The sequence below is a fragment of the Panulirus ornatus genome, chromosome 32 (genome assembly GCF_036320965.1).
Source record: "Panulirus ornatus isolate Po-2019 chromosome 32, ASM3632096v1, whole genome shotgun sequence".
NCBI classification, from domain to species: Eukaryota; Metazoa; Arthropoda; class Malacostraca; order Decapoda; family Palinuridae; genus Panulirus; species Panulirus ornatus.
Genome location: NC_092255.1, coordinates 22,819,134 through 22,843,166, shown reverse-complemented (window position 1 = coordinate 22,843,166; position 24,033 = coordinate 22,819,134). Strand labels below are relative to the sequence as shown.

Sequence of the window (24,033 nt, the reverse complement as noted above, 5' to 3'; positions counted from 1 at the left end):
CGCTTGATGGACAGAGGCATAAACTATCGGGAAGTGTGCATTGAGGGATTAAAGATGTACTTGTGGGTTGGATGTTAAGACATCACGTGTTACTTTTGCTGCTTCTGAGACGCACATGAATGATGTAGTAAGGCCGCTTAACGGTAGCAGGCAAGAACGTTCATGGTACCGGTTGGCTTATGAACACGTGTGGCGATGAATATAGCCAGCCGACTCGCAAGGTGATCCAAGTATAGCAAAGTTCGCTTGCAACATTTGGATATGCTGTAATAATGAGAAGTTCGCCAAAGCGGTGACATGTTTACTGTGGAGTAATCCTTCGCGATACGGTAATCAGACTTGAGTGACTCAACACTGTCAAAGTCCGGGAAATAGGTCGTCACCATGGCTACCAATATCTTCAAAAATTGTTAAAGTGCTGATTACAGTTAAATAGAACTAAAGATAGATCTTGCTGACTGAATTTGAAGATGTAAATAATACGGAGTTGCAGCGAACAGACTTATGAGAGAACGTGGAGAATATGCATGAACTAAAATGAGAAAATTTGTCTTGAAAGAAATTTCAGATACGCTGATGCTTTTGTCATTAGTAATTGGCTGTAGCTGGCAAAGATGAGTGGATTGTGATTAAGTGGTTGAATATGTTGTCGTTAAGGTATATATATATATATATATATATATATATATATATATATATATATATATATATATATATTATTTATTTTGCTTTGTCGCTGTCTCCCGCGTTAGCGAGGGAGCACAAGGAAACAGACGAAAGAACGGCTCAACCCACCCACTTGCACATGTATATGCATACACGTCCACACACGCAAATATACATACCTATACATCTCACCGTAAGCATATATATACACACACAGACATATACATATATACACATGTACATAATTCATACTGTCTGCCTTTATTCATTCCCATCACCACCCCGCCACACATGAAATAACAACCCGCTTCCCCCTCATGTGCGCGAGGTAGCGCTAGGAAAAGACAACAAAGGCCACATTCGTTCTCACTCAGTCTCTAGCTGTCATGTAATTATGCACCGAAACCACAGCTCCCTTTCCACATCCAGGCCCCACAGACCCATGATTTACCCCAGGTGCTTCACATGCCCTGGTTCAGTCCATTGACAGCACGTCGACCCCGGTATTACCACATCGTTCCAATTCACTCTATTCCTTTCACGCCTTTCACCCCCCTGCATGTTCAGGCCCCGATCGCTTAAAATCTTTTTCACTCCATCCTTCCACCTCCAATTTGGTCTCCCACTTCTCATGGTTCCCTCCACCTCTGATACATATATCCACTTTGTCAATCTTTCCTCACTCATTCTCTCCATGTGACCAAACCATTTCGATACATATATATATATATATATATATATATATATATATATATATATATATATATATATATATATATATATATTATACTTGTTTGCTGTTTCCAGCATTAGCGCCAGGAACAGACGAAGAAAGGCCATATTCGCTCCCATACATGCTCTTGCTGTCTTGTGCAATATAAAGGAAGCAAGCACTCTTGTCATCTCTTGTTTTTCACATGGGACACGAGGCACGAATTGTTATATGTCATATGTTACAGAGAGTGTCCTACCTGGCATTCAGTCCAAAGTCTCCATTTCGCACACAACACTCGGGGATTAGTAACTCGCTCGTGTCACTCACTATGAACTCTAAACTCTCCCACGGTGAGCGCAGTGTTGTGCATCTGCATGATGGGGGGAAATTTTGAGCTAGGCAGCTCTCTCTCTCTCTCTCTCTCTCTCTCTCTCTCTCTCTCTCTCTCTCTCTCTCTCTCTCTCTCTCTCTCTCTCTCTCTCTCAGCTGGTACGGTAATTCAGATACCGGACAAAAAGACCCACTAAATTTTTCGGAAGTTATAAATGTAACTGAAAAATAAAGTAACTAAAGAATATTAGCTGTACTTAAAGCAGTTGAGCAGTAAACCAGAGAATTAAGCCATTGGTTTATACCGCGCAGATTACGAAATGTATATGAATTAACACATCGTAGCACGTAAGTGCATCTGATATGTTTGAAGGCTTTACAAGTAAACCAACATTCACAGTTGTGAGTAGAGTCCAAGCTACGATACAGATGCTGTAAGGCTTGTCATTAAGACTGAGGAAAAGTTCAAAGCAAGTGTTATGAAAGAAGACGCTGTATTTTAGGTAGCTTAGCTATTTTATTTAGACGTTAAATTCTCGTATGATTATAACTGCTCGACAGAGGGAAATTTATTACAAGTCCGGCGACCACTTGAATGAATGTAAATGTATGATATTTGATGACAAAAGCAACTGATATCACTAATCAAGGGCAGCTGATATCACTAATCAAGGAAGATTTGGTTGATGAAACGAATTAGTATGCTTATGTCCGTAGAGAAAATTTCGCTCAACTTAATTTCATAGTTTCGGGAAGGTGGTAAGACGTGACATCGTTGTTTCACTGATCACACGTTTAAGTCAGACATAAATGTGCTTTGATATACATTGATATATTTTCCCTTAGAGGAACTAAAACTTTTTAAAGGATTCAGTACTATATGGTTAGGGGACTGCCCCCGTGTTGAATACGCCCGCCCAGCCTTATGCGCCATAAAGATAAGAATTTTCTTGTCATCACTTTTTAAAAACCAGCTCAGATTATGCAAATGATTGCAAAATTCGTATTTTCATTTTGCTAAGGTACTAGACTTTCGAGCTGTTTACGTTTGAAATGCTGAATTCACAACTTAGCATTCTTGGCTGGTTTTTGACGTAGTAATTCTCTCTCTCTCTCTCTCTCTCTCTCTCTCTCTCTCTCTCTCTCTCTCTCTCTCTCTCTCTCTCTCTCTCTCTCTCTCTCTCCCCGAGTAGGTAGACTTGCATGAGCTGGCCGTAGATGCCGCTTGTCGCTGTTAAAAACACGATTCTCTTGCCACCAGTTGGATTTTGCTTACGAAGATGTTGCCTGTTTATTTGTCTGGGTGGGTGTGGGGTGACTTTCGGGTTCATGTGTGTGACTTTCTCCGAATAGATATCAATTTGTACAGTAAAGGGGAGTGACGCTTTATCTAAATCTTGATTACCGCTTGTCATTTCTGACATTTCCATTGTTATTCATTACAGCCTTTCTGTTCTGTAGCACTTTCCTCTGTTGTTCTGTAAAATACTTTCGAACTCTGAATTCACTTCCTCATGATTTCTCATCTTCAACAACTATTCCATTTGAATCCCTCAATCTGATGACTTGATCTTGATAATTTACTGGATAGATTTATGGAACTACTCTGTACTGAACATATCTCTGTAAAGACAAGTACAGCTCAGGAAGTGAGTGCTCTGCGTGTACCCACATATCCGTACCCCTCCTTACCTTACTGTACTCATTTCCCGCACTCATACCATGTAGATGCGTTGTGGCATTTGTACTGCTCATATCTTTCGTGGTATATCCTTTTCTCTTGTTCTAGCAGCATTTATCATACCACATCCGTCAGTTTTTTAACCTCTCCACTCGCTTCTTGTTAATGCTACCCGTGTTCCCTTGATAATACATACAACTCACGTTACTTTAGAAATTTAGCTTTAGTCGCTATACTTGAATTTCTGCATATGGTTTGGTTTCCTCTGATACTAAATCCTTCGGTAACTACGTATTAATTTTCAGCCTGTACGTGATTACTCTGTATTTGTGGGTATCATATCGTATGAATTTTTTCTCCATGTTGCAGGTAAAACGATGTATTTATGTTTTCTGGCCTATCGACCCCACTTGACGTTACTGGTTCAGTAACACGTTACAGTCAAGTTTTCCAGTGCATTCTAAACATTACGATTCTCTAACCCCTTGTGTGTGTTTATGTGTGTGTGTGTGTGTGTGTGTGTGTGTGTGTGGTGACAATTTGCTAAATCATTGACTTAATTTCGTGGCATGTTAGGTTAACTGTTCCCATAAGAATAATTCCCAGATTACTTGGTAAACCAGTTAATAGTATTGGTATAAGTGTGTTGGAGATGGAATAGCAAAGAAAAAAAAGTGGTTTTACATCTAAAAAGATAAGAATACAAAGAACATCATAGAGCCTTAGATTTTAATGGTGAAACGGAATACGCTTTATTTGAAGTAGAGATTGTGGAAGGGATACACGTGATCAAAGTAGCAAATTCCACGTTAAGCTGGCTGCGGGGCTTCTCCACTCCTTCCCCGAGTGGAAGATTCTAAGCGTAAAGGCTCTAGGTGACTGATGCATTCACAAGAGTGGAGCCTTCTAGATACGGGTGGTCAATGGAATGATGCATGGTTCTGTTCTGGGATTTATGTCCGCTCACATTCACAGTAGTACCTCGGCTTAAATCAACAATCATCACAGTTAAATCAGTATAGTATTTAGGAATCATGAAAACTCCCGCTTTCATTGTTATGGCGCCACCTCTGTATTCCCTTCGCCCTCGCTGCCGTGGCTCGCTCACCTTGCGTTGCCTTTCACTAATTAACGACCTGGATTAATGTATATGATTTATTCATCTAGTTCATGGTAGATGAAAAATTAGTATAATCAGTTATCTCCTCGAATCGAAAATTTGTACTTTTATTTAATTTCATATTAAACTATCTGTTGCCATTAGATGCGCCGTTTATATGCGGGGGTAGACATGTACAGCTAAGACCATGCTTTAACATGATTATACATTTGCTCTTGAAAAAAGACGTAACGGCAACTCGTCTAAAATGTTCCACGTGTCCATAGCTCAAAAATGCTCACGTAGGAGTATGTGAACGTCACGTTCACGCTCGCATGGATCTAGTGTCTGTCTGTGTGTGTGTGTGTGTACATAGGAGTAAAGACTTCATAAATACAGTGATAGACCGAGCAACACGAATGTAGAACTCTCTGCTCGTAGCATACTGTTATTAAACACACACACACACACACACACACACACACACACACACACACATAACTTTCAGTACCTACCTATGCACACTCAACATAGGCAGCAATATGCACATTATACTTTAAACACGCGTAGCATTCTAAACGATTGCCACTGTTATTGTATACATCAGTCTGTTTTCATGTTTTATATGATAATGTATAACTGACGCTGTTCTGGCCTTGGAATTATTGAACAGGCCAGTATTATATGCCATTTCTCATAAATATTCTTCCGTTGCACATACATCATTAATTTGCATACTGTTACTCATGGGTACGTGATGCTTACGGATATGGATATGCAGGTTTACGAAATACGGTTTTGATTATTGTTACACTGAAGGCAAATATTATCTGAACTTTCGAGACAGTGGTTTCTAGTATTATTGATTTTAGGACCAGCAAAAAGTAGATTACAAGATAGTGTTAATGGAAGGGCATGATGGGAGACATCTACAAATTTTGGAGGGAACAGGACCATGTAAACAGATCTTTAAAGCCAGATGAAACAACAAAACGTGGACTTACCTAGAAAGTAGCGAAGAAGCGTCAGGAGAGATGTGAGGAAAAAGATACCCAGGGATTAGCAGACTTCTTCAACAAAAGTTTAAGTTTCGAAATACAGCAGGTGAGGTTCAGGTGGCCATCCAGGCTTTCGCTAGGTCGAGGCTTCCGCTGTTTGTAGACTTTGCAATGGCTTTTGCTTATGCAGGAGCATACGTGTTGTATTTTCAGTTTAGTTGTAATTCCTATTCTTGTTTCTGTGATTCATATGAAAATCAATGAGAAGTGTTTAAACAGACGTCTTTTTTTCTTGATGGGCAGTTGGGTCTTATTGGCTGCCGTGCACGTCACAAGGGAAGAGCTCCCTATGTGCACTGATAGGTTTTCATAAAAGTGCTGGGCTAATGCGCACACACTCGTCCACACTTTTAGGCTTCCGTGGTGTAGTAATTAGCGTCGCTGACCATGATTTACGTATGGACTCGTTTGGGTTCGAATCTTGGGCGCGGCAGAAGACCCACAGGCAATCCAGGTGTTCATCATTCCCTCTTTGCAACTGGTATTGCTTTAATGGAGTCACCTAACCATACTGTGGATAAAAGTACCTTTTCTCATAAGGATAAGTTTTCAAATTCTGAAATCTTAATCCTGCTATCGGGTTTGGTTGATAAATGGGTACCTAGCTTAGACTAGGGTGTGTTTGTGTGTATATATATATATATATATATATATATATATATATATATATATATATATATATATATATATATATATATATATATATATATATATATATATATATATATATATATATTCTTTAGAACACAAACAGTAAATACTGGGAACACAGATGCTCTTTCCTCTCTTGTGGGGCTGGTCGTTGAATGAGTACCTGGCTTAGGATGGTGTGTGACGGTATGTAGAACGTTGGGAGGTCAACACAAGTGTAAACCTCTCTACCCGTATCGAGGAGGTATCAGCAATCGCTTATTTATAACGATAATAACATTGAGCGAGCTGTTTGTATGCCTCGCAGGTTTGGTCACTGATAAGAACGACTGGTTTGTCCTGTGAACAGGTCATCGAGAGCTGCAAATATAGAGTAACTAGGAGGCCTTCGACAAATTAAGCACGGCTCTTAATAGATAAGAGGTAGTAGAATACATTTATGATGGTAGAGTTTGTTATAGAAGAGGTAGAAGAATACATTTATGATGGTAGAGTATGTTATAGAAGAGGTAGTAGAATACATTTATGATGGTAGAGTTTGTTATAGAAGAGGTAGTAGAATACATTTATGAAGGTAGAGTTTGTTATAGAAGAGGTAGAAGAATACATTTATGATGGTAGAGTATGTTATAGAAGAGGTAGTAGAATACATTTATGATGGTAGAGTTTGTTATAGAAGAGGTAGAAGAATACATTTATGAAGGTAGAGTTTGTTATAGAGGAGGTAGAAGAATACATTTATGATTGTAGAGTATGTTATAGAAGAGGTAGTAGAATACATTTATGATGGTAGAGTTTGTTATAGAAGAGGTAGTAGAATACATTTATGATGGTAGAGTTTGTTATAGAAGAGGTAGTAGAATACATTTATGATTGTAGAGTTTGTTATAGAAGAGGTAGTAGAATACATTTATGATGGTAGAGTTTGTTATAGAAGAGGTAGTAGAATACATTTATGATTGTAGAGTATGTTATAGAAGAGGTAGTAGAATACATTTATGATGGTAGAGTTTGTTATAGAAGAGGTAGTAGAATACATTTATGATTGTAGAGTTTGTTATAGAAGAGGTAGTAGAATACATTTATGATGGTAGAGTTTGTTATAGAAGAGGTAGTAGAATACATTTATGATGGTAGAGTTTGTTATAGAAGAGGTAGTAGAATACATTTATGATGGTAGAGTTTGTTATAGAAGAGGTAGTAGAATACATTTATGATGGTAGAGTATGTTATAGAAGAGGTAGTAGAATACATTTATGATGGTAGAGTATTAATGAAATTATCTTTGACGGAAATAAAGCTGATGACATCGTACAAAAATGTAAAAGGTTGTGTGTGAGAAATTACAAGAAATGAGGCTCTACGAATATACAACTCCCTTTCCTTATAGTACAAACGGGTTGATAATCACACACACACACACACACACACACACACACACACACACACACACACACACACATACACAGCATACATAGATTTAAGAGGTTGGATGATAGAGAATGTTTAAGAAATGGGTCCCTACGAGTGTATAACTCCCTCGTACGTTACAAATTAGGTGATTACACACTTCCATGGTGTAGCGGTCAGCCTCACTGGCCATGAGTCAGCACGGGCCAGCCCGAGGTCGGAGCCGCATGAGTTCGAATCCTAGGCTTCGAGTCTGCCTACACCCAACCTAGGTGTTCAACCTCCCCTCAAGGCTAGTCGATAAATGGGTTCATATCTTAGGCTGGGGTATGTGTGCATACGAATGAAAACATAATATATATATATATATATATATATATATATATATATATATATATATATATATATATATATATATATATATATATATATTTTATACTATTCGCTATTTCCCGCGATAGCGAGGTAGCGTTAAGAACAGAGGACTGGGCCTTTGAGGGAATATCCTCACCTGGCCCTCTTCTCTGTTCCTTCTTTTGGAAAATTGAAAAAAAAAAAAAGAAACGAGAGGGAAGGATTTCCAGCCCCCCGCTCCCTTCCCTTTTAGTCGCCTTCTACGACACGCAGGGAATACGTGGGAAGTATTCTTTCTCCCCTATCCCCAGGGAATACATATATATATATATATATATATATATATATATATATATATATATATATATATATATATATATATATATATATATAATGCAGTTTTAATATTGTTGTGTAAATTTTTGTAACTAGCCGGCTGGCTACCTACCCTGTGGGCGAGGATAGCCAGGCTTTGCCTCTGGCAAATATCGGGGTGAGGGTCCGGGGATGAACGGGCGATTGCTGGGGCGGGGGAGTAGTAGTGGGGATTCCCCACATCCCTCCCACCACCTCTCCTCCTCAGCCAAATGGGCGTTCCGGGTTTTCATGGCGTGGATAGATAGAGAGTTTGTCAGATACATACATGCCGTTAGCTATTATTATTATTATTATTATTATTATTAGTAGTAGTAGTAGTAGTAGTAGTGGTAGTAGTGCCTTTATGAGTAAGTGTTAAGTGTCATTCATTGTCGTACATCGGAAATAGCATGGCTCCCTGACTTAGACGGGGTCTGGAGCTTCTTCCACCCACGTCGTCCTCGGTCGATATTGGTGACGTCAGACCCAGGGAGGTACTGGCGTCATGAAGCCGCTTACTTTATTATGTGCGTACAAGTATTATCTCTGTTTATCGACCCACAGCACCATTTATAAATGATTCCATTAGCGGGTATAGAGTTTTGCACTTGCGTTCACTATATACATAGAAATATAGTATTCACATTCAATAAGGTTATTAGAAATAATGATGTGGAATTGGCTATATTAAGCATTTATGTATAGTTCACACGAGAAAGGACCTGACGCACCGGTTAAGAAAAACAATTGAAATCGATTTCTTCCTTGATGTAAAGGTTAACGTGCCTGACCGTGACGCATTCACGGACCGCCCTGGGCGAGCGCATTAGGTTTGAATCTTGGTTGCAGCAGTCGGTCCACATTCATTTTAGCTGTTCATCCATCCCGAGGCGTTGGTCGATAAAATGGGTTCCTGGCTCAGATTTAGGTGTGTGTGTATATATATATATATATATATATATATATATATATATATATATATATATATATATATATATATATATATCTTTGATAGGATGGCCTTGATTAGGGCCTCAGTTGCCCTTGCCGTCTCAGCTCACATAGAATAAAAATGATAAACGCTTTAATTTCATCATATAGATTGATGATATTAAAGAAGTAGATTTATTGGGTATGAACGATTTGGCGGTAAACCATGCTGAGAATCGCTTATTAAGCGTTAACGTTAAAATGACAAAAATCTTAGTTGATAGTTTTCTTAAGGTAATTACACAGTAATTTCTGGGATGGGACTTGTTACCTATTTCGAATACTGGTTTTACTTACATTGGCTAACTTCCAATCCTCAGGAACTTTTCGCGTATAAAGTGACATACTGGGAAACAGCAGTTAAGGACTTAAATATCATCACGTTTCACATCTTTTAACATCCTTGGATAAAAACTTGGCTGGGCCTGTCTGTTTTATTGACATTTATTATTCATGGTTCTGATAGTATATCTTCAGCTTGTATGTCAGTATGGTGTACAATGCTGTTCTCTTCTAGTAATAGAACTGGAATCGGAGTACGTGTCGTGTCTGCAGTGGTGAATAAACTGTTGAATAGAATTATTCGAGATCCTTGCCATGGCTTTATTGTCTTCAGCCAAGTTACCGTTTTCCATAGTGTATGGACAAGTGTCAGGATAATGACTCCCTTGCTTTTAACATAACAATGAAATTTTCCTTTGTGTTTCTTTTGCTGTTTCTTGCAATATGCGCTTCAAATTGACATATACTTCGTGGGTCGTTTTTTTTTTTTTAACCCAAAATTGCATACCAGTCCTGATTATTATTGTTCTGCTTTCGTCTCAAAGCAGTAAGTTACTCTATTAAACAGTTCTTCAGGAGATCTTTATTTCATTGCTGTTCCACTTTGGCATAGTCTTCGAAAACGACCGTTTGCTACACATTGGCACCTAAATTCCCCCCAACTACTGATGCTTTCAAAATGATCTTGTGATCAGTTTTAAGTGATTTATTTATATTATTTTCGCCATTTAGTAGAATATTTTACAGGTTAGCAAAACTAATTGTTTGTTCAACACACGACTAATGACTGCCCTCCACACATACCTGTCAACTTCGAAGGTGGCTTCCTGCTAATGGCAATCACACCAGCTTTTTATTGTCTATTAACTTCAGATCTCTGAGAGATAGGTTAAAGGCCTGACCTTAACAGAAGTCGTACTGTCGTGCTCATTGATCGTACTTTCATGCTCAAGGATCGTACCATCGTGCCCAAGGATCGTACCGCCATGCCCAAGGATCGTGCCGTCATGTTCAAGGATAGGATCGTACCATCGTGCCCAGTGATCGTACCATCGTGCCCAAGGATCGTCCCGTCTTGCTGAAGGATCGCACCGTCGTGCTAAATGATCGTACCGTCGTGCTAAATGATCGTACCGTCGTACTCAAGAGGTTAAATTGTTCACGTGTTTTGAATAACTTGCTGTCATGATAGACAAAGGGACTCAGGGACAGTGAGAACGTATAAGCGAGGATTCCGCCAAGTTGACACCGTTAACATTTCTGTTTTTACGACGTCCTTTAACTTGTACTTCAAAAGGAAAAAAAAAAAAGTGAAAAAGATTGCCATTGCTAGATCTATGAATGACGTCACCATCTGTGGTAAAGTGATTGGCTGCAATGTGTGCTTGAGCACGACAGGCAGGGCGTTTTTAGACCCGTTTTGTTTGATCGATCTGATGATTCTTTGTGAAATGGAGAACATACAAGTTCTTTATCATGATAATGAATTTACTGTGGTTTGATAACGAATATAATGTGGTAAATAATGATTACAATGTAGTTTGATAATGAATACACTATGGTTGATAATGACTGCATTGTGATTTGATAATGAGCGCACTGTGGTTAGGAGATTGCACTGTGGTTGATAGTAATTGTAATTTGGTTTGATAATGAATGTACTGTGGTTTATAATGATTGCAGTGTGGTTTGATAATGAATGCATTTAAGTTAATAATGATTGTAATTTGGTTTGATAATGAATCCACTGTGGTTAATGATTATTGCAGTGTGGTTTGATAATGAATACACTATGGTTAATGACTATTGCAGGGTGTTTTGATAATGAATACACTGTCGTTAGTAATAATTGTAATTCGGTTTGATAATGAATACACTGTGGTTAATAATGATTGCAGTGTGGTTTGATAATGAATGCACTGTAGTTGATAATGATTGTAATTTGGTTTGATAATGAATACACTATGGTTTGATAATGAATGCACTGTAGTTGATAATGATTGTCATTTAGTTTGATAATGAATACACTATGGTTTGAAAATGACTGCGCTGTAATTGATAATGATTGTTGTTTGGTTTGATAATGAATGCACTGTGGTGAGTAGTGATTGTAATGCAGTGATATTTCACCCACAGTCGATGTGTCGGCCAAATAGAGGGACGCTTGAGGGCTACTTCCTGGCAGGCCGCTTCATGTGGTGGTTACCCGTGAGTATGAAACAGACCAGAATCTTGCTGTTGCCAAACCTGTGTTGTGACGTGATACACCATTTGTCTTACCTGAACCTCATGGTCAAACGTCTGCTACCGGATCACTTATGTCTCCCGACGACAGACCTGCTTCAGGCGCTGATTGACCGGATGATCAGACACCGGCTGCTGCCACGTGCCTGCTGCAGTCGTCATTAAACTTTGTGATGAATCATCTGAAGCTATCGCAGCTGTGCATCATGATCAGACACACCGACTTAAGCATCAGACAGTTTCTGCTTTTACGTTTGTCTCCTTTTTTTTTCAGTTTCTTTTTTACAATATTAAGGGACCATTTTCACAGTAAACCCGCAAGCACTCGCCTCTCGAGAACAGAAGCCCTGGTCTTGTGTACGAGAGAGAAGCAACTCTGTGATGCAGAGGGAGATCATTCATAAGTCGAATTGAATTGCTGTGAAGGAAAGATCCCCTTTATTCTTACTACCGCTTTTGTTACACGTGTTGCTATCTCCACGATCTCCTCCACCTGCCAGTCTTACACATCTTAATGTTACATTGTCTTCTGTAGCTGTCCGTGCTTCTGTTATCCTCCACCTGTTGCTGGTACACCTAATTTTTTTTTGCACCTGTGCTATAAGATTTTTGTCTGACACACGTGCGTTGCCTGGAATCACATATTTACTGTAACACGTAACTCCCACGACTCCTTTTGCTCTAGCTTCCCCCTACTGTCAAACCAGTCACTACGCTCGTAGTTGCCTTTTTTTGTTTTTTTTCTTTACTGCATGGGAGGGGATTTCTTCACTTGTGGTATCCCGTCCCATTAAAACTCTCTGCTATCATACAGCTTTTTAGATCTCTATATGCTGTCTACAGTTACCATATTCTCACAAGGTGTATTCTATTAATTCACCTCACGTATACTGGTAAGGTTCTTTGTTATATCCTTTCTAACAATTTATTTTCCTGTTATCGTCTCGGGGTTTTCTGTTCCTACATCGTACGAAGAAATGTACAATGTTTTACATCAAGCTGATTAAAAAACGAAGGTTGTGATCATGTCATTCATCACTCTCTTCCATGATGGGCGAATTTAAGGCCTCTAGCTTTTTCCTGTAACTCATCTCTTGATTCTGGCACCATCTGTGTTGCCTTCCTCTAGACTTTTTCCATTAGCTCTTTGTGCTCGCATGGGAAGCATGATCTAGTTTTGGCTTTATGTACGACGTGAGCAGCTTGCTGAAATTTTCCTTGCCCGTATGCTGGAAAACTATTCTAACATTTGCCATGAGACAATTTGTCATCTTAACTATTTCCCTAATGTGTAGCGACAGGTTGGGTCGATGTCGACCGACTCCCATGTCTCTCTCACAACAGAGTCTTGCAGATTCCTCTATCTTGTATCCGTGGCTGCTGCTGCTGCTCATGGCGCTTATATCAGATGCTCAGTCAGTTTTTATTCTGCATTCTCATCTTTAATGTTGTGGTGTTTTCTCCACCCCAGATTATGTAACTCACTTCAGAGTGTGAGTAACCTCTAAGTCTGTGAGTAACCCCAGAATGCGGTGAGCCCCGAAGTGTGTCAGGAAGTAATCGGCGAGCTGTTCAAGGCATACGTGAGGCCAACACTAGACTGTGAGTCTCAGCTTTGGTCACCGAATTTAAAGAAGCACAAAGAGCTAATATAGAAGGTTCTGAGAAACCTTGGAAGAGAGAAAAGTGGAGGGTGCACTGATTACATATTTTTCTTTTATAATCGATTGCTCACGTAAACAGTGGATAGAAAGTTCTCCGAAAGATATAGGGATATAACAACCAGAGGACATCGCATGGAATTAAGCAAGAAAGTTGTTGAGAAAAGAGGTAAAGAGTTACTTTTATTGTATGAGAGTGATGGATGAATGGAGAGACATAATGAGGAAAGGGTTGATACAGACAACACACAAAAGTTTAAAAAGCTGTATGATTGTAGAGAATGTTTGGGAGATGAGGTCCCACGAGTGAAAAACAACTACTTCTTATAGTACAGATGGGTAATTAGAAGTAAGTAATTACACGTAGTTTTAAGCTTTTATATATCTTAAAAGAAGTCTAAATATATTTCACTTAGTTTTGTTTTTTAATGTTTTTTTTTTCTTGCTATAAAGCGTTGAAATAATCATAACATTGCCCTTAACGTTTTGCAAAGTCCTTGAAATCATTCACTCCACTCACTGTAGCTGAGAATGGTGGTAAAGATATCTGGAAATGAGAGATAATGGGGCAGGCTGCAGCGGCATGTTAGAACTAATGAAATCGTTGCACAAGATGAAGAAAACATTTTTCCCTGACTGAGGCTAGGCTGGGCTGGGCTCAGGTGGGTTAAAGTTGGCTTTGTACATACAGAGATTGTTATGCTGCTGTCAGTACAGGTGTGTTGGTATTTGAAGTAACATGCGGGTTTATGTTTTACTAGGTTGGCGCGTCGCTCTTTGCCAGCAACATCGGTTCAGAACACTTCATCGGTCTTGCTGGGTCTGGCGCTGCTGCTGGCATAGGTGTCGGAGCCTTTGAGTTCAACGTAAGTACTCTGGTTGTTACGTTGTGGTATACATGTGGTTGGTGAGGCATACTTATGGTCTGGAGGGTGTATGTGGTGCTTGGTTTTGTGTACGTCGGCCCTAGTTTGGTGTACATTGGGTCTGGTTTGGTGAACATGGGGCCTGGTTTGGTGTACATTGGGCCTGCTTTGGTGAACATGTGGCCTGATTTGATGTACTTGGGGCCTTTTGTTGTGCGCATGAGGCCAGGTGTGATGTACTTCGAGAATTACATGTTGTAAATGAGATGCACTTGTGCTGTGGTGTAATTATCATAGTGTTTCGGGATGGGGTACATGTACTTTTTGTAGTTATATTGTGAGGAGGCTGTAATGTGTAGTCATGGGTATTGGGGATCCAGTTGTGGGACTATGAGCCTGTGATCCTGCAACCTTAAGATGAAACCCCACAATTTGGGTCGAGCGTTGAGCATCTAGGAAAATATGGGTCTAAAATATAACGAGCTTTTTGTGCGAATTTTGACCAACGTAACTTGATTTGAATTAACTAGGGCCAGCCCAGTGTATCTTGTGCTTCGTGAAGGTTAGATTGAACAAACCTCTTTCTGTTTACGCTGTTTGACAGGATGAAGGAATCATTTAACCTAACTGGCTCTGGTAGGCTAGATTGGCCCATATATGTACAACGCTAGTTATATTTGATCCTAAATCTCTCCCATCTTCAAAGCCCCTCCCACACTGTTTGGATTTCATTTAATATTGCACGATGGGGGGAGGGTTCCTGTAAATCTACATGTGGAAACCATTCTACCCCCACAATTTTCTCATTTCTAACATCAGATCCATTGCTCTTTTTTCAGTGATTTGTCCTTTTGTTTGTGAACAACCAAAATTTTTTGCAGTGATGCTTCTTGTGTGGTATTGTGTTGGACGTCAGGGCATCAGCGGCTTTGACATCTGGAGCAGCAGGTCCCGCCATACGTGATCAGAAATTAGGAGCTGGGTTCACAGTGGGTCTTGTGTTACAGGGCTTACGAGTCGGCGAAGGACGCAGTGTGCTTGGACATTTGGAGTTCACTGTCTTAGTACTGTGTGACCCCATATCCCCACCCCACCCCACACACCCAACCCCACCCAACCTTCAACACCACCAAGTACATTACGTCATAGTAAGGTATCGTAGTGGTGAAGTGGTCTTATCTAAATTATATGGGTTCCTTGTAATCAACCCATAGAGTATTCCATATGACATACTAACCCACTCCCGAGGAAGAGAAAGGTATGCTGGTTATGTACCCTAAATGATTGATCATGTCTCGTATTTTCCAGCACACTGAGGATTGCTGAGGGCAGCAAAGTTGGTCCTTCTGCCGAAATCGCAGAACTGGCAGTGCTTGGCGGTGGCCACTGATCACGACGGTACCTAGCCCCTGAATGGCTTGCTGAAAGGCTGAGCCTTCATACCCAGGGGTCATACCGTCGTGTTCAAGAGCCGTACCGTCTTTTATCAAGGGTGGCACCGATGTGCTAAAGGGGTTAAGCATGTATAGCGCCTCCCCCCCTTTTTTTTTTCTATTAGAGAATATGTAGAATTGGTCTGTGTGTGTGTGTGTGTGTGTGTGTGTGTGTGCACAGGATGACGATTGCGTACTAGAATTAGAAGACATGAAAATCCTGTTAAAGCAGTAACAGTATTGTACCTGCGCATATGCTCGTAAGGGCAATATTGAAGGTGGATCGGGTACAGGGACAGCGAGTGAGCTTGTGTATCTGAATGGCTCAGTCATGTTTGGTGTGTTCTGTTACAACAGTGACTCCTCTGTTCCGCCACTTATGATATTACTCACTGATAACAAAGAAGCTTGACTGAGTGGATCTTTTCACGGTGAGGGCAGATAGACGAGAGATCTGAGGACTCCTTGTTTAGTCTTAAGTCTGGCGTTACTGCCGTTGACTACGACGTGCAGCCCATTGACCTGACCTGTAAGGTACTAGCGTTCTTACACCGAGTCTTTTGCGTCGACTGAAAACGTGAAATTTTGTTACCAACAGATGAAAGCCCGCTTTACGTCGCACCCCTACCGCGTTCGGGCATTTTGAAACACTGAAGTTCCTTTCACTTGTATAATAACAGGACGGGAAGATTGTTTACGTGACAATTTTCTGTGGCGAATTGCACACCTCCAAAATTGTTTTTTGTGGACCTGTATGATATCGTGTCATGTGAGAGGTTGAATTACTGGGCCGACGGAATGAATTAGGAAGTTGAGAACCACCTTTCCCCCCCCCCCCCTCTCTCTCTCTCTCTCTCTCTCTCTCTCTCTCTCTCTCTCTCTCTCTCTCTCTCTCTCTTTTCATCGGAGAGTTGTCCTGTTTTTTTGTTTTTTTTTTCACTCTTGTCCCTCCGCTTGGAAGCTTATCGACCATGGCCCTACAGTGTTGACCTTGTTGAATGTGCTGGCTCGCTGGTTTTGCTAAGCCAGTCTTGGCCTAGCGGCTGTCGTCACCTCGTCTCCGCCTATCGGTTTTGGCCAGCCGGCCGTGGCCCATCAGTTTTGCCTTAGAGGTCCTGGAACGATGGTTTTTACCTACACAGTTTTGGCTTCAGACGTTTTGGTCGAACAGTCATTTCCGGCTAGTTTTACTTAAGCCTTTCTTAGCCCATTGATTTTTGCCCGCTAGTTTTTGGTGCGCTAGTTTTGCCCAGTCCGTGTCGGCCCTTCGATTTTCCTCAAGCAGTTTAGTGCCAGCCAGCTTGTCTACACAGCCCTGCTTGATCTGCAGACTGGACCCGCTAGGCTTGCTCAGCTAGTGTTGGGGTCGTAGTGTTCTTCCGTCACTCATGACTGGCAAACCATTCTCAGCCCGCCTGTCTGTGCTTGCTGGCTCCGTTCCACCCAACCCTCCTCATATCCATACCTTAGGGTTCATTATCTCTGGTCCACCAGTTTAGCTCAAGTATTACCACCTTCAGCCCGCAGATCTGGCGAAGTCGGTGTTCATTTTACTTGATTTGTCCCACTAGCATTGTTCAAGCACGTTTGGCTGCATTTGCATCATTTCACCAGTTTCCTTGTGTATCTCTGATAGTATCAGCCTCGTTCAAAATCACTCACATATAGTTCATAATTGTCCCGATGTAGATGAGTTGTAAACGCAATAGACACTGGAGTACAACACAAACCCACAGATGTAAGAGCCTCCGTTCTGTGTCGGCAGTGTTACACCCACCAATCTAACAGGCCCAAGTTCGAGTGCCCTACAGGGCGTGGCTGGCTCATAGCCAAACTAACAGTGCTTACTTATCAGTTTAAAGCAGATATGTGAGTGGGAACGTGACGTGAGCTGCGGTGTGTGTATGTTTGTATGATAGAGATGCCTTGTGTAAGGAAAACTACTAGAAGCAATGAGGTTTTTATCAAGGGTGTAAGGCATGTGTACGAATAGGAAGAGAGGAGGGTGAATGGTTGCAAGTGAAGAGAGTGAATGGTTCCATGTGAAGGTTTTTCTGTAATAATTGTGGATGATGTCACCGTGGTAGTTTGATTTGTTTATAGATGGGATGATGAGGGAGGTAAATACGAGTCTTGAAAAGAGAGAGACGAGTATGCTGTCTGTAGGGGATGAGAGAGCTTGGGAAGTGAGTTAATTGTTTGATGATGATACTGTACTGGAGCCAGATTCGAGCAACAGACGAGAAGTTGGTAACTGCTTTTGGAAGAGTGTGTTAAAGGAAGAAGTTGAGAATAAATGTGAATAGAAGCAAGGTTCAACATGGTTGAGAGAAGAGTTAGGTAGGAGAAAAATTGGAGGAAGTGAAGTGTTTAGATAACTTGGAGTGGACATGACAGCGAATGGAACCATGAAAGAAGAGTGAGCCATAGTGTGGGGTGAGGGGACGAAGGTTCTGAATATGTGGTGAGAGAGATCGTTATCTGGGAGGGTAAAAATGGGTATGCTTGAAGATCGAGTAAGTAATGAAAAGTTGAGAGAGATTTATGGTAATAAAAGGAATGTGGCTGAGAGAGCTGCAGATGATTTGAGAAAAGGTTGACAAAGAGGATACATGAGTCAGAAGTGGAGGGAACAAGGAGAATGGGGAGCCCAAATTGGAGATGAAAGGATGTTATGAAAAAGATTTTAAGGGACAACGGCCCTGACCATGTAGAAGGGGAAAGGTATACTCGGGATAGAGTGAATTGGGATTATGTGGTATACAGGAGTCGATGTACTGTCAATGGACTGAACCAGGGCAAGTGAAGCGTCCTCGGTAAACCATGGAAAGGTCATGGTGTCCTTTGTGGATAGGGACCTGTATAGTCTGTGCGTTGCGCATGAGAGTTAGAGAATGGCTGTGAAGGTCGAATATATTTATATACGTTGACTATAATGGTTAGTATCAAAATTACCTTTGAATCGCTGGACAAAGAAGTATTCAGAAATGCATACATTGCACTTATTAGACCAAAATCAGGATATGCATTACAAATTTGTTCAACACTTCAAGAGACGCTCGAGTTGCTAATAAAAACGGTCTGAAATCGAAAGATGTAATCTGCAGGCAAGGAGGGAATGGTGGCCTTGAACCAACTCCAGACACCACAGGACAGAAAGAAGCACATAAACCTAAATCTTAAGTTTATTTTTGTTTTCGTGTGTACGGATAACGACCAGTTCAAGCTTGGAGAAGAGAAGGAACTATTTGAATAGAAGACAAAAGAAACTAACGAAATCATGAGGCAAGAAAGATTAAAGAAACTACCACTGTTCGCAACGCAGTTGTTACAAGATGAGCGTACAAGAGCTTGATAATACACTGACAGTTTAGACATAAAAAGATACAGCTGAAATAATGTCTGAGCTGTCGTCAAGGGCCTTAGTCTCGCGAAACCACGTGAAAGAGCTGTGCGAAGCAACGTCACAATGAGATGGAGGCCCAGGATAAGGTAATCACACACAAACAAACATTCTTCTCTGAATTTTCACTGCGGCTTGTTTAGTCACCGTGACTCGGAATATACACTGCAGGTTAAGTTAGGAAGAGAGAACGAATCTTTTTGAGTTGCTACGAAGGCGCAGGTTAGACAGCCTCGTGGTTGCTGTAATGAGCAGCAGATGCTATGTTTGTGTCGGCTAAGCACACTGGCGTCATGGGCATTAGAGAGCGTTGGTGTGGGACACAGCTTATTAGTGTGCTTACCAGCAGTTGTGGTCGTCACATTGCTTTCACTGGTATCTTCAAATACTGAGGCTTTCCGGAACCTGGTCCTTATTTTCGTCGTGCATCTTGTGAAGCTGTCGTTGTTTTCGTGCATGCATATCCCTTTTCGTCGTGTTACCCACCGTCGTGTAGCAGTCGTTCTGTTTAGGCAACCATCGCTATTTTCATTTTAATATTCCAGTATGAAGAGAGAGAAATCTCGTACTTGGTGAGAGAAACCTGGATCTTATGGCTTTTTTGAAGTAGTAGGTTGAATGGTTGGGGGGTAAAGTCCGCGGTTGGTGAGAGAACTAGAGCAAGAAATGGTGTGGGACTTGTGATGGAAAAACGAGTTGTGGGAGCGTGAGGAAATGAATGCACAGGTGATGTAGGTAAGAATTAATGGGACGTGAGCGACTGCAAATATTTATACCTAAGTCAGACATCCAACCCTTAGACCTGGTTTGGCAGGACGTGTTCAAGAGTATTCAACAAACATGCACCTATTTGTTACAACCGAGGTCAGTATACGTATATACATATGAATATGTAGTATATCATACGTATAGATATGCAGTTACTTTATATGATCCCAGTCGTGCTTTTCTGGTGTTATGCCCAAAGCAGGGATGCATACTTGCTGATATTGGAGAGGATGTTGTCGCCGGTTTTGCATTCCTTCCTGCAGCCACAAGCAACTAACTCGATGCAGACGTCTTACCCGGTAGGCAGGGTTATCCAGATGACATGTACCCTGTGGCAGACATCCTTCCATCCTCATGTTGACGATGGCAGTCCCAGCGCTTCGACGATCATTGTGCTTGTCTGCTTCCAACCACAACCTGTTGATTTGCTCCTGCATAATGTAACTGGAGAGCATTCGTCGTTGGTTGAAGATTTTCTGTTTTCTCCATCCGGGATAACTTGGGCCGTTGTTAACATCAGCCTTGCAATCAGGAGCAGAGTAGAGATGGCAGACAAACTCCAACCATTCGTGCATATTTGTTGAATGCACTTGAGCACGTCTTCTTGTCAAACCTTGTCAAAGATATTGTGTATGATGTATTCAGTCAGATCTGGAACCTCCCTTTTGACGCGCCCACTGCGTCCCCAAAAGGGCCGTTCCCTGATTGAGCGCGTGGAACCCGAATAGGTTATCTTTTACAGGGTTTGGTAACTTTCAAACCTATTAAGGCCACTTCTGATCATCTAGAGAAAAATCTCTCGAAAGAAGTGGAGGAATGGGAGCAAGATACTTTTGTATGCAGAATACCATTTTGTGGTTATATCCTGCCTTTGTAACCTCGAGCCCATGGAGAGCGATGCAGGTGTGTTTCTTTATGATCCCACATTAGTTCAGCCAAGGTCTTACCAAGGCATACCTAATATATTCACTAGTATGTTCTCCGAAAGGGATGAGGAACGCCATTCTTCCGAGAGGATATAGAATCGTCGTTATCAAGGCAGTTTTTTGTGCTTTTTTTTTTTGCATCACATTATCTTGCCTTATTACGTGCTTGTATCTGTCTTTGTCATCCCGTTGGACATCTTTCACAACCTGCTGATTCATTCATTTGCCAGGTCAACTGGTATTAGGTTGATTAAACTCGGTAGTTTTCGATTTCATGGTGACAAGTTTCTTGCAATGATGAGAAGCTGTTGTCTACATCGGCGCCGCGCTTTTCAAGGACAAAGTTCGGTTGGATAAATTTCTACCTTATTTTTCTTAGGAGTCTAAACACATCATATCCAGGTAAGCTGTTAACAAGAACACGTTAATGGTAAAAATGTCCAACTTCTTTCCTATGGAGGGAGCGAAAGAATGAAAGGAATGGAACACAAGGTAGAAACAAGAGCCATCATATTTCAGGAGCGCTGATTAAAGACTTTAGATGAATGATGTCGCCATCTTTCGGCGAACTTAACAGAAACACATCCCGAAAAAGCTGGGAGGCTGGATCTAACAGACCTTTAAGACAATAAATGTAAAACAGGTGATAAACGCTCATCAAGGTGCAGATTACTGCTGTGTGCAAATATCACCATTCAGATCAAGCGGAATCGGGAGTTAGAACGTGTGCGAAGATCCTTCCCAGCTCGCAGTGTTACTTTTTAACACCTGCATTACTGGACAGTACTTAAAGCACTGGAAATTGCACTTATGCTGCACAGATGTGACATACATATATGGAGTGCCATTGACAGGTTTTTTTTCTTGCTTGCCGCAGGCTCTGGTATTACTGCAACTGCTGGGCTGGGTCTTCTTGCCAGTCTTCATTGCCAGTGGGGTAAGTACAATTTACAGACCTGCTCCGTTTTCTGCCTCTTGTAGGTCGATCTCGAATACATTAAATGCTGGCTGACGATGTACGCTGTTATACACTATTCAAATGGAGACTCCTCGATCAAAAGCTGACGCGGGAAACGGCGATCAGTACAATATATATATATATATATATATATATATATATATATATATATATATATATATATATATATATATATTTATTTATACTTTGTCGTTGTCTCCCGCGTTTGCGAGGTAGCGCAAGGAAACAGACGAAAGAAATGGCCCCCCCCCCCCCCCCATACACATGTATATACATACGTCCACACACGCAAATATACATACCTACACAGCTTTCCATGGTTTACCCCAGACGCTTCACATGCCCTGCTTCAATCCACTGACAGCACGTCAACCCCGGTATACCACATCGCTCCAATTCACTCTATTCCTTGCCCTCCTTTCACCCTCCTGCATGCTCAGGCCCCGATCACACAAAATCTTTTTCACTCCATCTTTCCACCTCCAATTTGGTCTCCCTCTTCTCCTTGTTCCCTCCACCTCCGACACATATATCCTCTTGGTCAATCTTTCCTCACTCATCCTCTCCATGTGCCCATACCACTTCAAAACACCCTCTTCTGCTCTCTCAACCACGCTCTTTTTATTTCCACACATCTCTCTTACCCTTACGTTACTCACTAGATCAAACCACCTCACACCACACATTGTCCTCAAACATCTCATTTCCAGCACATCCATCCTCCTGCGCACAACTCTATCTATAGCCCACGCCTCGCAACCATACAACATTGTTGGAACCACTATTCCTTCAAACATACCCATTTTTGCTTTTCGAGATAATGTTCTCGACTTCCACACATTCTTCAAGGCCCCCAGAATTTTCGCCCCCTCCCCCACCCTATGATCCACTTCCGCTTCCATGGTTCCATCCGCTGCCAGATCCACTCCCAGATATCTAAAACACTTCACTTCCTCCAGTTTTTCTCCATTCAAACTCACCTCCCAATTGACTTGACCCTCAACCCTACTGTACCTAATAACCTTGCTCTTATTCACATTTACTCTTAACTTTCTTCTTCCACACACTTTACCGAACTCAGTCACCAGCTTCTGCAGTTTCTCATATGAATCAGCCACCAGCGCTGTATCATCAGCGAACAGCAACTGACTCACTTCCCAAGCTCTCTCATCCCCAACAGACTTCATACTTGCCCCTCTTTCCAAAACTCTTGCATTTACCTCCCTAACAACCCCATCCATAAACAAATTAAACAACCATGGAGACATCACACACCCCTGCCGCAAACCTACATTCACTGAGAACCAATCACTTTCCTCTCTTCCTACACGTACACATGCCTTACATCCTCGATAAAAACTTTTCACTGCTTCTAACAACTTTCCTCCCACACCATATATTCTTAATACCTTCCACAGAGCATCTCTATCAACTCTATCATATGCCTTCTCCAGATCCATAAATGCTACATACAAATCCATTTGCTTTTCTAAGTATTTCTCACATACATTCTTCAAAGCAAACACCTGATCCACACATCCTCTACCACTTCTGAAACCACACTGCTCTTCCCCAATCTGATGCTCTGTACATGCCTTCACCCTCTCAATCAATACCCTCCCATATAATTTACCAGGAATACTCAACAAACTTATACCTCTGTATATATATATATATATATATATATATATATATATATATATATATATATATATATATATATATATTTTTTTTTTTTTTTTTTTTTTTTTTCTTTTAAACTATTCGCCATTTCCCGCGTTAGCGAGGTAGCGTTAGGAACAGAGGACTGGGCCTTTTTTTGAATATCCTCACCTGGCCCCCTCTGTTCCTTCTTTTGGAAAATTTAAAAAAAAAATGAGAGGGGAGGATTTCCAGCCCCCCGCTCCCTCCCCTTTTAGTCGCCTTCTACGACACGCAGGGAATACGTGGGAAGTATTCTTAATCCCCTATCCCCAGGGATAATATATATATATATATATATATATATATATATATATATATATATATATATATATATATATATATATATATATATTCCAAACTATTCTCCATTTCCCACGTCAGCGAGGTAGCGTTAAGAACAGAGGACTGAGCATTTGAGGGAACTCCTCACTTGGCCCCCTTTTCTGTTCCTTCTTT

At 41.1% G+C, this 24,033-nt stretch overlaps 1 protein-coding gene across 1 annotated transcript in view; it reads left to right on the top strand.

The window, feature by feature from the left end:
• The window catches only part of LOC139759175 (sodium/glucose cotransporter 4-like), a 74,100-nt gene that overhangs the window by 320 nt on the left and 49,747 nt on the right, over positions 1–24,033 (top strand). The window contains exons 2-4 of the mRNA XM_071681223.1: positions 11,730–11,801; positions 14,260–14,364; positions 21,772–21,831. Coding sequence (XP_071537324.1) covers positions 11,730–11,801; positions 14,260–14,364; positions 21,772–21,831 — 237 coding nt within the window. The remainder of the gene's footprint in view (positions 1–11,729; positions 11,802–14,259; positions 14,365–21,771; positions 21,832–24,033) is intronic.